This window comes from Eurosta solidaginis, chromosome 1 (assembly GCF_040869045.1).
Source record: "Eurosta solidaginis isolate ZX-2024a chromosome 1, ASM4086904v1, whole genome shotgun sequence".
Classification (NCBI taxonomy): domain Eukaryota; kingdom Metazoa; phylum Arthropoda; class Insecta; order Diptera; family Tephritidae; genus Eurosta; species Eurosta solidaginis.
The window spans coordinates 20,918,292-20,935,782 of record NC_090319.1 but is presented as its reverse complement, the minus strand read 5'-3'; the positions used below and the strand labels follow the sequence as shown (position 1 = coordinate 20,935,782).

The 17,491-nt window shown below is 39.0% G+C and overlaps 1 protein-coding gene across 1 annotated transcript in view; it reads left to right on the top strand.

Moving 5' to 3' along the window:
• The window catches only part of LOC137235078 (uncharacterized), a 75,750-nt gene that overhangs the window by 44,702 nt on the left and 13,557 nt on the right, over positions 1 to 17,491 (top strand). The window contains 3 exon segments of the mRNA XM_067758297.1: positions 3,222 to 3,372; positions 3,447 to 4,180; positions 12,006 to 12,457. Coding sequence (XP_067614398.1) covers positions 3,222 to 3,372; positions 3,447 to 4,180; positions 12,006 to 12,457 — 1,337 coding nt within the window.

Sequence of the window (17,491 nt, the reverse complement as noted above, 5' to 3'; positions counted from 1 at the left end):
TCGCCTAAATTTTAGGTACCTAAACTAATATTCCTCTGGAACTTTCCAGCACTGCAATAATTTAGGTAAAAAGCTATCAGAACTGTGCGAGTTAAATTGACAACCTAAATTATTTTTTATGCTAGGAAAATTATATAAAAAATTTTATATTTTTCCCGTTTGCAATATTTATGCATGCACAGAGCAGGGAGCACTACGATCCATGACAGGTAAATAACCTCTAGATAGAAAACAAGAAATTTCAGCGGTTCCGGGGAAGTTGGTCACATTTTTAGCAGCTTGTGGAAAGGAAAGTCCATCACGATATTGCTTACACTCGGAATGTGAACTATATCTCACTAATAATCTAGGTCTACATGGCTGGTCATTGTGAGAAGATTGTGATGCGTGCTTGATCCTCATTTTGCAGTCTTCTAAATCCAGCATCCACCAGAAACCATTTGGAGACTCCGCCAATAGCACCACACTATATTGGAAGCCCAGTCGCCATACAAACTAAAGCACCAGCCATCGTCCACTGAACAATACGGTGCATGCCATGGTACATGCATAAGCGCATATCGACAAAAATAAATAAAAATCTATTTCTATTTTTTTGTTCAAGTTTGAGTCTCAACATTAGCCCACATGTCAAATTTCAACATGCTATGTGTATTATTTACTAAATAATCAGGGTTTTTGTGTTTTCCAAAATGTTATATATATAAAAAGTGGGCGTAGTTATCATCCGATTTCGCTCGTTTTCAATAGCAATCTATTATGGGCCCAGATAAGCTTTCGTGTCAAATTTGGTGAAGATATCTCAATATTTACTCAAGTTATCGTGTTAACGGACGGACGGACGGACATGGCTCAATAAAATTTTTTTTTCGATACTAATGATTTTGATATATGGAAGCCTACATCTATCTCGATTCCTTTATACCTGTACAACCAACCGTTATCCAATCAAAGTTAATATACTCTGTGTGCAAACCACGCTGAGTATAAAACGTGCGTGAATCTGGTGCGCTCTAATTTACAAATAACGTGATTATCTTAATTTTCGTGCTGAATCGTTAATTATATAACTAGAGTTCCCATATAAATTTTTCCTTTCGCTAATCGGTAATTATGAACAAGTTTTAGAGATGGGGATTTTTTCTTTTTCACAGAAAAAGTTCCACCTCTAGAGTGTAATCTCCAATTTGAATCACAAAATAAAAAAGAAACGTTATATAATGTTCAAACAGAAAAATAAATTGAGGCAATTTCTATTTAAATTGAGTGGTGTTCATACAACTCAATTTAGTTTACACAATAATAATTTGATAGCTGGTTATCTTATCACTACAGCAACAACATACCTTTGTTTAGACTGTCAAAATGTGCGTGTTGTTATTAGGCGAATGGAATGGAATGAAAACATAAAATATTGAAAATTTTGTGTGTGTAAGAAAATGTGTTAAATGTTTTGGTTTCATTTTTAGTTTGCCGTCTTCTTTTGACAATCCCTACTCCAGTGAAGTGAAAAAAAAATCAAATCAGCTGATGAGATGAGCCAACCATATAGTTGAGCCATGCGTAACTGACGTTTAAATCTACTCAATAATCACACTTTACAAGGTTGCATTTGCAGTTTGAAACAATTTGTTATGCCATTTTTTTTTTTTTTTTGAAATTTGGCAATTTATTATAATATAAATTAATAAATTAATATAATATAAATTAATATAAATTGCCAACTTGGTTTGTGTTTGTACATAGTATTAATACTATGTTCAAGCAGAAAAATAAATTGAGGCAATTTCGATTTAAATTGAGTGGTGTTCATACAACTCAATTTAGTTTACACAATAGTAGTTTGATAGCTGGTTGGCTCATCTCTACATCAACAACATGCCTTTGTTCAGACTGTCAAAATGTTCGTGTTGGTATTAGGCGAATAGAATGGAATGAAAACATAAAACTTTGAAATTTTTGTGTGCTTTAGGAAAATGTGTTCAATGGTTTGGTTTCGTTTTGAGTTTGCCACCTTCTTTTGACAATCCCTACCCCAGTGAAATGAAAAAAATCAAATCAGCTGATGAGATGAGCCAACCATATAGTTAAGCCACGCGTAACTGACGTTTATATCTACTCAATAAACACACTTTACAAGGTTGCATTTGCAGTTTGAAACAATTTATCACACAAATTTTTTTTTTAAATTGGCAATTTATGATTACAATTTATTATATGATAAGTTGAGAAATAAATTGCCCAAATGGTATAAATTGTCAATTTGGTGTGTGTTTGTAGGTACATAGTATAACATTTTTTAGAAAATAATTTAGCTCTCAGCGATGGCACATATGTAAACACGTAGATTATTTTTTGTATATTAAGGCATGTGTAAACGTGGTATTAGAGCAGAGTGCTTAGTGTAAGATATAAGTTGGCATCAGGCGGTATTCTATTACATGTTTTTGCTGGTACTTCGATAATTATTAAACTTTCCATAATATGTAAAGTTCATAGCCTGACTATTGTGCGAATAATTTGACTTGACTGCGTACAATTTACGAAATCATCGCACACCATATAAAATTAATTGAGGTTTGAGGGACGCATATATATTTCTATTGCTTATCAAATGCTTTGGCCAGTTTAAAAAGTGTACCAAAAATAAAATATTTGACAAAGATGTTAAAAATCCTAATATCATAAGCAGATACAATACGTCACTTAATTGGCGGACCAGGAAGAAACTAACAGCTGAGTTGGCTATGATTATATCAATGGTAAACGCCAGATAAGCAACGTATTAATCGTCGCATCCTTCATGCTTTGCCAATTTTTACTTTTGACATACGTCAGCTACGTCAAATATGTTGCAATTTCTTTTTTTTGGCACAGTATGCGTGTGTGAAAAATTTATGTTTAAAACTAAGTAATGCTATTAGCTAACGAACTATTATTATTGTGATAATGCAGATTACAATTTTATTAATAAATAAAAGTATTTACGTCAGTCGTTATGTGTGCCAATTTACTCCACGTATGGGCTGTCAGTAGAAAATGGCGTACGTCGTGGCGGTGACGTATTGTTTCTGTTTAACCATTAGGCTCACTTGCAGAACGGAAAGTTATCTTTTTAACTCAGATGACCCTTACCAATTGCAAAATATATATATTTTTTTTTTCAATATTATATTCTTACAACAATAGCAATAAATTTTCATTTATACTTTTTATTACAGTTGAAATCAGATCAATCATTACCAGTTATAGTTTTTATATACGGTGGTGCTTTCTACACAGGTGAAGCTACAAGAAATCTATATAGTCCAGACTATTTTATGAGTGAGCAAGTTGTTCTAGTTACTTTCAACTATCGCTTATGTTCGCTGGGTGAGTTATGGTACGTTTAATCATTTCATGTTTATCAAAATAAAAAAAACGCAAGTATCTGGCATATGTTTCAGGGTTCCTCAGTCTCGCAGATCCTACACTAGAAATACCTGGTAATGCTGCACTTAAAGACCAAATACTCGCACTGAAATGGGTTAAGCAGTATATATCTTACTTTGGTGGCAACTCTAACAATATAACATTGCTCGGTGAAAGCGCTGGTGCTGGCAGTGCGCATGCGCTTATGCTTAGCGAGCAAACATGTGATCTCTTTCAACGCGTCATACTTATGTCAGGTTGTGCACTAAGCTATTGGGCTAATATGCCACAAAAAGATATGGCTTACAGATTAGCTAAATATCATGGTTATATGGGAGAGAATATTGATGCTAACGTATTAAACTTTCTACAGCAACTGGAACCTACAAAATTAGTAAAACATTCATTACTCAATGAAGTGGATCGACGCAACTTATATATATTTCCATTTGGACCGATTGTGGAACCCTATATTGGTGAGGATTGTGTACTACCAAAGCGACCATTTGAGCTGCTTAAAAGTGCTTGGAGTAATCGTATACCCTTGATAATTGGGGGCAATTCATTTGAAGGACTCTTTATGTATCAACGCCTAAAAATGTTTCCACAAATAATGACTTCACTTTTAAATGATCCTGAGCGTATATTGCCGCAAGATGCGAAGAGCGCTTACACGCTACAGGAACGTCAAGAAAAAGGATATGAATTATTGAAGGTGTTTTTTGGTGACAATACACCGAATGATCATTCAGTCTACACATTTCTCAATGTAAGAAAAAAGCTTCATACATATGTATATCTAAATATTAGGAAGTTCACTAAAAATCAAATTTACGGTCTCAGGCCCTGAAATAGTAATTCAAGAACTAAAATATCACACAATTTTTTATAACGATTGGGGACAAGTAAAAGGTGTCTCAAAGGTGAAAAAGTTAGATTTCTTTTTGAAGAGTCAAAAAACGAAAATGCAGTATTTTGTTTTTAAATACCCAAAATCGATAAGAGTATACTTATGTCCTAAAACGGAATGTGGATATCACCAAAGAGGATAAATATAATAAGAGCCACCAGTCTGCTACGAGTGGCGAGTAACTCGCTGGAAATCAAAAAATTGATGCCTAATGTTTTCTATGAGGGACATTTTTGAATCGTCTTCCATTTATCCATGCGGTGTAGGCACCTTATGGAAATATGGTTTTTGGAAAGTGAATCAATTAAATAATTACACACAGTTGGAAAAATAAACACAAATACCCCACTAAAATATATAGAAGATATTTTATGCATATCTTGGCTAAGAAAAAACCAGCGACTACCTCGAAGAAAACATCGAGTAAATGGCTACAAGTAACGAGTTACGTCTCTTATTATATTTATCCTCTTTGGCAAAGAGGATAAATATAATAAGATCCACCAGTCTGCTACGAGTGGCGACTAACTCGCTGGAAATTAAAAAGATGTATGCCTAATGTTTTCCATGAGGGACATTTTCAATTGTCTCGCATTTATCCATGTCGTGTAGGCACCTTATGCAAATGTGATTTTTGGAAAGTGAATTAATTGGTTAATTAAATACAGTCGGAAAAATAAACACAAATACCCCACGAAAAGGTATAAAGACATTTATGCACATCTCGCTCAAAAAAACCTCCGATTACCCTAACCAAAAACATTATGCAAAGTAACAAGTGATGTCTCTTATTATATTTATCCTCTTTGTCTTTAGTATCACTATGATACTACTTTATTTTCGTTTTTATACTCAGTTGAGCAGAGCTCACAGAGTATATTAAGTTTGATTGGATAACGGTTGGTTGTACATATGTAAAGGAATCGAGATAGATATAGACTTCCATATATCAAAATAATCAGGATCGAAAAAAAATTTGATTGAGCCATGTCCGTCCGTCCGTTAACACGATAACTTGAGTAAATTTTGAGGTATCTTGATGAAATTTGGTATGCGGGTTCCTGAGAACTCATTTCAGATCGCTATTTAAAGAACGATATCGGACTACAACCACGCCCACTTTTTCGATATCGAAAATTTCGAAAAACCGAAAAAGTGCGATAATTCATTACAAAACGCAGATAAAGCGGCGAAACTTGGTAGATGAGTTGAACTTATGACGCAGAATAGAAAATTAGTAAAATTTTGGACAATGGGCGTGGCACCGCCCACTTTTAAAAGAAGGTAATTTAAAAGTTTTGCAAGCTGTAATTTGGCAGTTGTTGAAGATATCATGATGAAATTTGGCAGGAACGTTTCTCCTATTACTATATGTACGCTTAATAAAAATTAGCAAAATCGGAGAAGGACCACGCCCACTTTTAAAAAAAAATTTTTTTAAAGTAAAATTTTAACAAAAAATTTAATATCTTTACAGTATATAAGTAAATTATGTCAACATTCAACTCCAGTAATGATATTGTGCAACCAAATACAAAAATAAAAGAAAATTTCAAAATGGGCGTGGCTCCGCCCTTTTTCATACTTTTAACGCCATAAGTCGAACAAAAATTAACCAATCCTTTTGAAATTTGTAGGGGCATAGATTTTATGACGCTGTTTTCTGTGAATTCGGTTGATGCCACGCCCAGTTTTTATACACAGTCGTCCGTCAGTCCTTCCGCATGGCCGTTAACATGATAACTTGAGCAAAAATTGACATATCTTTAATGAACTTAGTTCACGTGCTTACTTGAACTCACTTTATCTTGGTATGAAAAATGAACGAAATCCGACTATGACCACGCCCACTTTTTCGATATCGAAAATTACGAAAAATTAAAAAAATGCCATAATTCTATACCAAATACGAAAAAAGGGATGAAACATGGTAAGGTAATTGGATTGTTTTATTGACGCGAAATATAACTTTAGAAAAAACTTTATAAAATGGTTGTGACACCTACCATATTAAGTAGAAGAAAATGAAAAAGTTCTGCAGGGCGAAATAAAAAACCCTTAAAATCTTGGCAGATATTACATATATAAATATATTAGCGGTATCCAGATGATGTTCTGGGTCACCCTGGTCCACATTTTGGTCGATATCTGGAAAACGCCTTCACATATACAACTACCACCACTCCCTTTTAAAACTCTCATTATACCTTTTATGATACCCAAATCGTACAAACTCATTCTAGAGTCACCCCTGGTCCACCTTTATGCCGATATCTCGAAAAGGTGTCCACCTATAGAACTAAGTCCAACGCCCTTTTAAAATACTCATTAACACCTTTCATTTGATACCCATATCGTACAAACATATTCTAAAGTCACCCCTGGTCCACCTTTATGGCGATAACTCGAAAAGGCGAACACTTATAGAACAAAGGCCCACTCCCTTTTAAACATACTCATTAACACCTTTCATTTGATACCCATATCGTACAAACAAAGTCTAGAGTCACCCCTTGTCCACCTTTATTGCGATACCTCGAAAAGGCGTCCACCTATAGAACTAAGGCCCACTCCCTTTTAAAATACTCATAAACTCCTTCGTTTGATACCCATATTGCACAAACGAATTCTAGATTCACCCCTGGTCCACCATTATGGCGATATTTCGAAACGGCTTCCACCTATAGAACTAAGGCCCACTCCCTTTTAAAATACTCATTAACACCTTTCGTTTGATGCCCATATTGTACAAACAAATTCTAGGGTCACCCCTGGTCCACCTTTATGGCAATATCTCGAAACGGCGTCCACCTATAGAACCATGGCCCTCTTAAAATACTCTTTAATACCTTCCATTTGATACACATGTCATAGAAACACATTCCAGGGTTACCCTAGGTTCTTTTTACAACATGGTGATTTTCCCTTACTTTGTCTCCATAGCTCTCAACTGAGTATGTAATGTTCGGTTACACCCGAACTTAACCTTCCTTACTTGTTTTTTTTTTTTTTTGTATTTTTTCTTAAATTTCCTAATACGACTTCAGTATTAGTTTAAGTCTATAAACTGTATTCCAAAAAACTAACGAAATACAAGAAAAATGCAGTCTAGGTCATTAAAAACAAACAAGCCAATTTGTATTTCGTTGGGTTTTGTTTGAAATTCAGCTGTTTTTTGCTTAATTTTTTCTGACAAATGAAAATTTTGTTTTTAGTTTGAAAATTTTGTGCATAAAAACACAACGAAAATCGACTTTCTTGTGAAATAAGTAAACTATCAGAGCGCGAAATAATTTTTCCGTGTTATTTGCATTATTTTTATTGTAATGAAAGTTTAGGGTTGGTTACAGTTTGAATTTCAATATAGTGCTTCTTCAAAGAGAAACACGTCGTTACCATTTCCAATCGAGACCAAAATTTATATGTGATATCGCCATCAATAGTCTCACAAATTTCGGGTACTAGAAAACAAATGAATGAATTAAAAATTGTTGAGTCTCCATACAAAAAACTGAACTTTGATCCCTGTGCGATACCACATAACCGTCTCTCCAATCGGTACCAAAATTTGTATGTGATATTCTTGAATTTGATATTACCATTCGAAGGAGTGCAATTGGAAAAACTCTGTAATTTTATTAATAAAGACCACCCTAATAATACAGATAAGGCCGACATCCGACCAATCATAATAATAAAAAAAAAAAACCAATCATACATGCAGAAGTGAAAAAATCCTGGCTATTCATGATCTCGACAAGACATTTTCTGGATAGAGAATAAAATTGTTACAACTTTAAAGTATAAAAATTTTTTTGAGACTGTGTGTTTTTGGACTGTGGAGTTGTCGCTATTTAGCTTCGTTGGGATTCCATTTACTTTGTTTTTGTAAATCGATGAAGTGCCAAATCATATTAAAAAGTACCAATCAGCTGATTTCCGGTCGTCACTTGTTCTTGGTTCCGCTGTGCCAGAGCTTGATAGATAGTGGTTTAGAGCTTGATAGCCGACTCACTAAAAGAGGAAACATTAAAGTCCCGGCGGTGGCCTCTACAACTTTCGGGCACCTCCAACTGGAAGACGCTGTAATAACACGACAGTCTAAGTTTGCAACTTAAACCTATACCGACAGAATAATATTCCCCCTATCTAAGACTCCTAGCAAGCTTGGATCCGATGCCATAAATAGTTCATAACTGCTTTCACTTAGTAGTTATGCATACAAAGCCAGACTGGCAGCACAACCGATATAGTTCCAAACCGCATCAACGTAGTAAAAACAGAAGTCCCAGAACATGTCCTGACGTCTGCAGGTTATTACGACTTAGGCAGCGGCGATATTACCTCACCTTTTTCTTAAAGGACTTAAGAGATAGCTAGTCCGTGAAAGTTTGTCGAGAATATTTTGACTTATTTATTTAGTGTTATAGCTCACTGCTGTGGGTAAAATCAGGGATACTCTCGCCAGATGTAACGTCTTATCACATATGGTCGCTCCTAGGCTGCAGGCCAGACCGTTTGATCCCCCAATGACCGTCCAAAAATGTTTCACTAAACCTAGGGCTTAGATATAAGATGTTACATATTCACAAATATAGCGATTGGTTCTCTGTTCAGAAAATTTTCACTTTTATATTTGCAGTAAAGCTTTCTCCCCTCATTTTGTATGTAGCATCCCAGCTGGAAATGCAGTTAGCTATGATTTTTAGATGTGCGAATTTTTTTTCCTCGAAAAAGTGCCACCTCTAGTGTGGTGTGTTATCTCTAATTGGAAGCACAAAATCAAAGAGAAACTTGAAAATTTGACAGAAAATTATCTAGTTCCTAGGGATGGAACATTTGTAAACGCGTAGATTATCTTTTGACGATTTATTGTAGGTTTATACTGTTTTCACACAGAACCTTAATGATCTCATTTCACCTGCTAATGAAATCGTAAATTTTTTGCTTTCACACAGAAGTAACTGCTCGATTAGTATGAAGGATGAGACAGACAATCATGGCGGAACGATACAAGGTGGGAGCATGGTGACATACCTACAAACAAACAAAATTCCATGTACTTGTAAATTCGATGGACAAATGTCAAAATCGTACTGCGCCGGTAGTTGATGTATCAAATCAAATAAAAAAGGTTATAATCGGCTGTTCGATGCGACCACCTTGTATCGTTCCGCCATGCAGACAATGACATTTGCTTTGAAAACTAAGAAACTGAAACGGAAGCGGAACGCTGCTGTGCTTTTGACTTCATTAGGCATTCGATTAGCTACTAATGAAATAATAATAGATTCGAATTTTGTAGGGAAGATTGAGCTCAATAAGCGTCTTAATGTAGAAAATTGCCTTTATTATTCAATAAGCCGTCTGTGTGAAATTAGTATTAGGCATGTGTACTTTTTATACTCAGTTGAGCAGAGCTCACAGAGTATATTAACTTTGATTGGATAACGGTTGGTTGTACAGGTATAAAGGAATCGAGATAGATATATACTTCCATATATCAAAATCATCGGTATCGAAAAAAAATTTGATTGAGCCATGTCCGTCCGTCCGTTAACACGATATCTTGAGTAAATTTTGAGGTATCTTGATGAAATTTGGTACGTAGATTCCGGGGCACTCATCTCAGATAGCTATTTAAAATGAACTATATCGGACTATAACCATGCCCACTTTTTCGATATCGAAAATTTCGAAAAATCCAAAAAGTGCGATCATGCATTACCAAAGACGGATAAAGCTATGAAACTTGGTAGATGAGTTTAACTTAGGACGCAGAATAGAAAATTTGTAAAATTTTGGACAATGGGCGTGGCAGCGCCCACTTTTAAAAGAAGGTAAATTAGAAGTTTTGCAAGATGTAATTTGCCAGTCGTTGAAGATATCATGATGAAATTTGGCAGAAACGTTACTGCTATTTCTATATGTATGCTTAATAAAAATTAGCACAATCGGAGAACGGACACGCCCACTTAGAAATCGGTTGAAGCTACGCCTAGTTTTTATACACAGTCGACCGTCTGTCCTTCCGCATAGCCGTTAATACGATAACTTCAGCAAAAATCGATATATCTTTACTAAACTCAGTTCACGTAATTATCTGAACTCACTTTGTATTGGTATAAAAAATGGCCGAAATGCGCCTATGACCCCACTTTTTCGATATCGAAAATTACGAAAAATGAAAAAATGCCATAATTCTATACCAAATACGAAAAAAGGGATGAAACATGGTAATTGGATTGGTTTTTTGACGCAAAATATAACTTTAGAAAAAAACTTTGTAAAATGGGTGTGGCGCCTTCCATATTAAGTAAAATAAAATGAAAAAGTTCTGCAGGCTGAGATCAAAAGCCCTTAGAATATTGGCAGGAATACTGTTCGTGGTATTACATATATAAATAAATTAGCGGTACCCGACAGATGATGGTCTGGGTCACCCTGGTCCACATTTTGGTCGATATCTCGAAAACGCCTTCACATATACAACTACCACCACTCCCTTTTAAAACCCTCATTAATACCTTAAATTTGAGACCCATATCATACAAACACATTATAGAGTCACCCCTGGTCCACCTTTATGACGATATCTCGAAAAGGCGTTCACCTATAGAACTAAGGCCCACTCCTTTTTAAAATACTCATTATCACCTTTCGTTTGATACCCATACTGTACCAACGCATTCTAGAGTTAACCCTGGTCCACCTTTATAACGATATCCCGAAAAGGCATTCACCTATAGAACAAAGGCCCACTCCATTTTAAAATTCTCATTAACACTTTTCATTTGATACTCATTTCGTACAAACAAATTCTAGAGTCACCCCTGGTCCACCTTTATGGCGATATCTCGAAAAGGCGTCCACCCATAGAACTAAGGTCCGCTCCATTTTAAAATACTCATTAACAACTTTCGTTTGATACCCATATTGTACAAACGCATTCTAGAGTCACCCCTGGTCCACCTTTATGGCGATATCTCGAAAAGGCGTCCACCCATAGAACTAAGGCCCGCTCCATTTTAAAATACTCATTAACACCTTTCGTTTGATACCCATATTGCACAAAACTGTTCCACCTTTATGGCGATTTCTCGAAAAGGCGTCCACCTATAGAACTAAGGCCCACTCTCTTTTAAAATACTCATTAACACCTTTCGTTTGATACCCATATTGTACAAAACTGTTCCACCTTTATGGCGATTTCTCGAAAAGGCGTCCACGCATAGAACTAAGGCCCACTCCCTTTTAAAATACTCATTAACAACTTTCGTTTGATACCCATATTGTACAAACGCATTCTAGAGTCACCCCTGGCCCACCTTTATGGCGATATCTCGAAATATCACCTATAGAACTTAGGCCCACGCCCTTTTAAAATACTCATAAACACCTTTTATTTGATACCCATATCGTACAAACAAATTCTAGAGTCAGCCATGGTCCACCTTTATGGCGATATCCCTAAATGGCATCCACCTATAGAACCATGGCCCTCTTAAAATACTCTTTAATACCATCCATTTGATACAAACACATTCCAGGGTTACCTAGGTTCATTTTCCTACATGGTGATTTTCCCTTACTTTGTCTCCATAGCTCTCAACTGAGTATGTAATGTTCGGTTACACCCGAACTTAGCCTTCCTTACTTGTTTGTAATATTTTTTTTTTTTCAGATTTACGGTTACAAACAATTTTGGCATGACATTCATCGTTGCGTTTTGGCACGCCTAGCCTATGCAACTGCGTCCCCAACTTTTCTGTACCGCTTTGATTTTGATTCACCAGATTTTAATTTATATCGTGCAAAATATTGTGGTAATGATGCGGTAAGAGGCGTGGCACATGCAGATGACTTGTCGTATATGTTTTTCTCAAATGGCTCATGGAAAGTTAATCAAGATTCGGCGGAATATAAAACTATCAAACGACTAATTGGTATATTGACAAATTTTGCCAAAAACTCAGATCCAAACTGTGATGAAACAAAACCAATAGTTTGGCAACCACTTAAAGCCTCCAAACCGAATTTAGCATTAAATATAAGCACTGATTTAAGTATCATTACTTTGCCAGAGAGTGCAATACTAAGTGTCTTAGATAAATTATTTGTATCCAAAGACGAATTGTATTGATATTGTGCAAAAATAAAAGATTTTGATTGAATCATGTTTGTCATTCAACGGAGAAAAAATTTAGGAATCCTTGCGAAGTTGTGTATACTAGCTTATCAGGACCCAGATAGATTCGTATTGAATATGGACCAGATGGAGCAATAAGCATGCGATAACTACCAGAGAACTTACACCTAATATGTATGAATTCTCTGTAATTACCAAAGACCGATAAGGCTAGTTGACTTTATGACAAACAAGTATGAAAGTCTAAGTTTAGGTGAAACCGAACATTACATACCCAGTTGTGCACTTGAAACTGCGTTGTTGTTAGCTTTGTTACGAGGCTACACAATAAACCCGCATCCAATTGAAGTTATCATGATATCGTCGATAATCGGTAATTATGAAGAAAGTTTAGTGATGCCGATTTTTTTCCTAGACTGAGAACTACTTCAGGGTGTCATGAAAATTTTACAGACATTAATCATCGAGGGTTCTGGGTTTAGCTCCTGGGCAAAGTAACACCAAAAATTAAGAAAACAGTTGTTTCAATCGGCAAACATTTTTCTAATCGGGGTTACCCCTCAGAAGTGTTTTGCCAAAAATTCTGAGTTTACTTCTGTCATGAAAAGCTTCTCAGTAAAAATTCATTTGCCTTGTAGATGCCGTTTGGAGTCGCCATAAAATATGAAGGTCCAGCCCCGCCAATTCCCGGCCAGAAGAACTTGCCCTTCAAGCGATACAGCGTCTTCGCCATGCCACCATGTTCTAAAAGGTGTTGTCTCAATCCCTCGGGCACCCATACTCTCCACGCCGATTCCTCTGACTCCTCCATGCATCTCGGCCGCACTCTTTTGTAGATCACACCATCCTTCACGCACAGATCCCGTAACCGTTCGGAGTTTTGTTATATGTTGCACTTCAGTGATGTGTAGGCTTCATTGGCGAACTCGGGCGACATGAAATCTATGTCGGCTTCCACTTCCAGCTCGGCGACCTCCTCCATATGCATTATGCTCAGCGTGTCTCGCACGATATTTTGCCATCCCTTCCTGTGCTCGATTTTAAAGTCGAAACCTTGCAATTTCAGGCTCCACCTCGCTAAGCGTCCGGACAGGTTATTTTGCCCCATTAGCCACTTCAAACTCATGTGGTCCGTAATAATGGTAAACGGCAAACCCTCTATGTACGCTCGGAATTTCTTCACGCTTACAACCGCTGCTAGACAATCAAGTTCGGTGATTGTATAGTTACGTTGGGCCGAATTTAGCTTTTGCGACATGAAGGAGATAGGTCTTTCGTTGCCTTCTTCATCCTTCTGAAATAGAACGCTGCCAAAACCTTGAGTCGACGCATCGTGCTGGGCATAAAAGTGTTTGGTGAAGTCGGGGTTGATCAGCGCGTCTGTGGAAGATAACGCCGCCTTTAATTCGTTGAATGACTCTACTGCTTGTTCCGTCATTGCAAACACCTTTGCCTTGCGCAAACACTCATTGGGGCGGCGATGGTGGCAAAATTTGGTATGAACCGCCTATACCATCCACACATGCCCAGAAATCGACGCAACTGCTTTATGGTCGAGGGTACCGGAAATTCGACGATCGACCGCACCTTATCCGGGTCAGTGTTCAGTTCTCCTTGCCCTACTATAAAACCGAGGTATTTTAGCTCTTTTTGGCAGAATTTCCACTTTTGCAAATTTATTGTTAGACCGGCATTGGTGAGACATTCGGCCACTTCCGTCAAGTGGACCATGTGAATCTGGAAGTCCGATGAGCATACCAAGAGAGCATCTATATATATAGAAACACGTTCTCTCTCAGACGAGACGGGGTTACTTTATTTATCAACCTACATAGCCGCTGATTCGCATTACACAACCCGAATGGCATCACCTTGAACTGGTAGAGCGCCCGCCAAGGGACCGTGAATGACGTTTTCTCCCTTGATGATTTCTCCAGTGGAATTTGCCAGAACGCATCCTTAAGATCGATTCCCGAGATGTAGTGCGTTTTCTGTAACCGTGCCAAAATCCCTTCCTCGTGCTGCGTTGGATAAGTGTCCTTTTTAGTGCGCTCATTGAGCTTCCTCATGTCCACACACAATCGCTTCTTTCCCGGCTTCTCCACGAGCACTATAGGTGAACTCCACGCACTGTTGCTTTCCTCGATGACATCCAACTTTAGCATGCGATCGATTTCCTCATACGCGTACTTCTGTTTGGCGGGCGACATCGGATAATGACGCTGCTTTATCGATACGGTGTCATCCGACACCTCGATTATGTGTTCCACGAAGTGAGTTCTACCTAGGCCAAGTTCTTTGAATGACGGAAAAAGTCTCTTCACCCGCTCCAGTTCACTATCTTGGGCCGCTGACAGCTCAATCTTCCCCTGGGCTTCCAATTCCGCGACAACCATGGGCGCCACCCCAAAGGTGTCCCAGAAGTCGATCCCCAGGTACAGCTCTTGCTTCAAGCTGGGCACCAAGTACAACGTCATCTGTCTGGTCTTTCCCAGCCAATTTATCTCAACTCGAATATTGCCTACCACTGTCTGCGCCTTCCCATCCGCCGTTTTCAGGTCGTCTCTCAGCTTCAACAACTTGCTTCCCATCTTCTCCTCCCAAGCGCGCGCCACTGACCCGAAACAGCTAATTGAGGCGCCGCTGTTCAGTGATCGGTGCACCTTTGTTCCTTCGATCTCCACTTGTACGTATGGTCGCTTATCGGTCGCATCGCGGATTACGGTCTCCTCGATCGCTTTCGCCTCGCGTCGCTTCTCGCGCGAGCGCCTACGGACATCGAGAACCTTCCGCCACCTACGGCTCGTTCCAGCTTTAGACGCCCTAGGCTCGTCGTCCTTTTGACGCGTGGACTCCAATTTCGGCAAAACTCCGAATACTCGATTTCGCGCAGCATCAGCTTGTCTCTCGCCATGTGAAAGATGGTGCGACGGTTTGCCCGTAGACTTCGCCTCGTTGTTGTTATTCAAAACCCTATTTTGGTTTGTTAGAAATGTATGGTCTTGTTTGGTTAAAATCGTTATAGGGTTTCCTTCACGAATATCTCTATCGAAATTCGACGCGCCTATTTTTCCGGGTCAGACGGCGCTGGCAAGGCTCCCCGGGTTTCCCGCCGTTCTCCTGGTTTCTTGACTGACAGCTCCGGCACAACTGTCTGCTGGGCTGATTGCATTTATAGCAAATAATGCTATTCAGCCTACCGTCGCAACCATGGTCATCCACTCTTCCCGGTGGTTGACTCTCCGCCGCATTAGCGTCGCTCAAGGCCTCCCTGCGTATTGGCATATCCTTGCGGATCGGTGAAACGCCTCGAGTGTCTCCGAGTCCTCTTCGCTGCGTCCGTCTTCCAGTTCATCCAGGGCCTTCCTGCGATACGGCTTCGCCTCGTAGTCGGCCAAGTGCTTTTCCGCACGCCGACATTCCCTCCTAAGGTCCTCTAATGATTCGATACGGCAGCCAAAAATCAGATTTTTGATTCTGGGCTTGAGGTTTCTCTGCATCAGATTGACCAAACTCAGCTCCGGTAACCTTGTCCTCATCGTTAGCTCCATTCCCCGCACCACAGCATAATACTCCTCGAACTTTTCGTTGTATGCTTGCTTGCGCTCGTTCATCGCCTGACGAATTTCTTCATCGCAGTCCGCTTTGCGAAAATGTTCCACTATCGCCGCTCGGAATGCCTGGACGTTCACGGCGCTGTCATCCGGATGTTCTTCAGTGTACAGCCAGTACCACTCCTGCGCGTGGCCATTGAGCAACATATAAAAATTCGCGTATAAGTCCCGCGACGAGATGTTGTGCTTTTTACGAAGCGTGTCAACTCGGAACAGGAATCGTTCAATTGGTATTGCCTTCGGTCCGCCATCGAATTTCAGGTGTCAGTCGCGTATGGTCTTCGTCGCGCGCCCGCCTCTACTCGACGTTCCGGGGTTGGACGCGCTAGTCTTCGATTCGCGCTGTTCCGGTGTGCACCTCCGCTTTGCTCCTGCTCATCGGTGCTAGCGCTTGCCGCTTCAGTTTCCGTGTGCAACAGCCAATCGTCGCGCTCTAACCTCCCCCCCTTTCGCGCGCGTCTGTGCCCTCTAGCGTCGCCAGTCTGCCCGCCAGGCCATTCATGTCCCTGAGTGTATGCATTTGCAACTGATATTGTACAAACATCATTTCGAATTTTTGCATTAGCGCGTTGCTTATCGCATCGGCGGTTGCGTTGTTGGGGCTGGAATCCACCTTCGGCACGGGCGTCACAGTGTGCGATTAGTCCTGCTCGTCTCGCGTTCCGGCTTCGTTGTTGTTTTCGTGGCTAGCGCCCGCTTCAGCGCCGTGTTCCTCCACTTGCTCCAATGTCCCGTTCTCATTGTCGGTGTTCTCGTCGACCCTGCCACCAGTGGCGTTTCGAATCCTTGTCCTCTTCTTGGTCATCTTCGTGTCCTGCTATATTCGACGCGCTGTATTTCCAGAATCGACTTCCGACCTACTCAAGAAGACTACGACGCTCTCTCGAGGTCGCTAACGCGTCGATGCCGCAAAACATTTTCTGGGCCTGTTCTTTGAGTTATTATTTTCTGTGCTTTAATTCTATTGATGCAAAATTTATTCACAATTTTAGAATTAGTTATGCTATTTTTCATAAGCATATTTAAATGATCCATAATTGCAAATGGCAAATTGTGCTCGGCAACAAAACAACTTAACTATAAATTTTCTTCGAAAAATTTAAAATTTGTTTGTACATTCAGAGCTGCTTTGCAAATGACTTCGAGTGTAGTGCTGTATTTTACAAAAATGTACCAAATATGTCAATGTAGTACCAACGTACTTTCGGGAAGCGAAATGTACCAAAAAAAGTACAAATGATACATGATTATCATCACTGCGCTTTACTGCTTTAAAAGTTCAACGCTCCCAATGCTCGCTCATTTTGGAGCGGTAGTGAAAATTCTGTTGTTTTAAAATGCTCTCGGTATCACTTCTCTTCTTTAAATACATACATACATACACTACTCTCCTTAGTTATCTGCTCT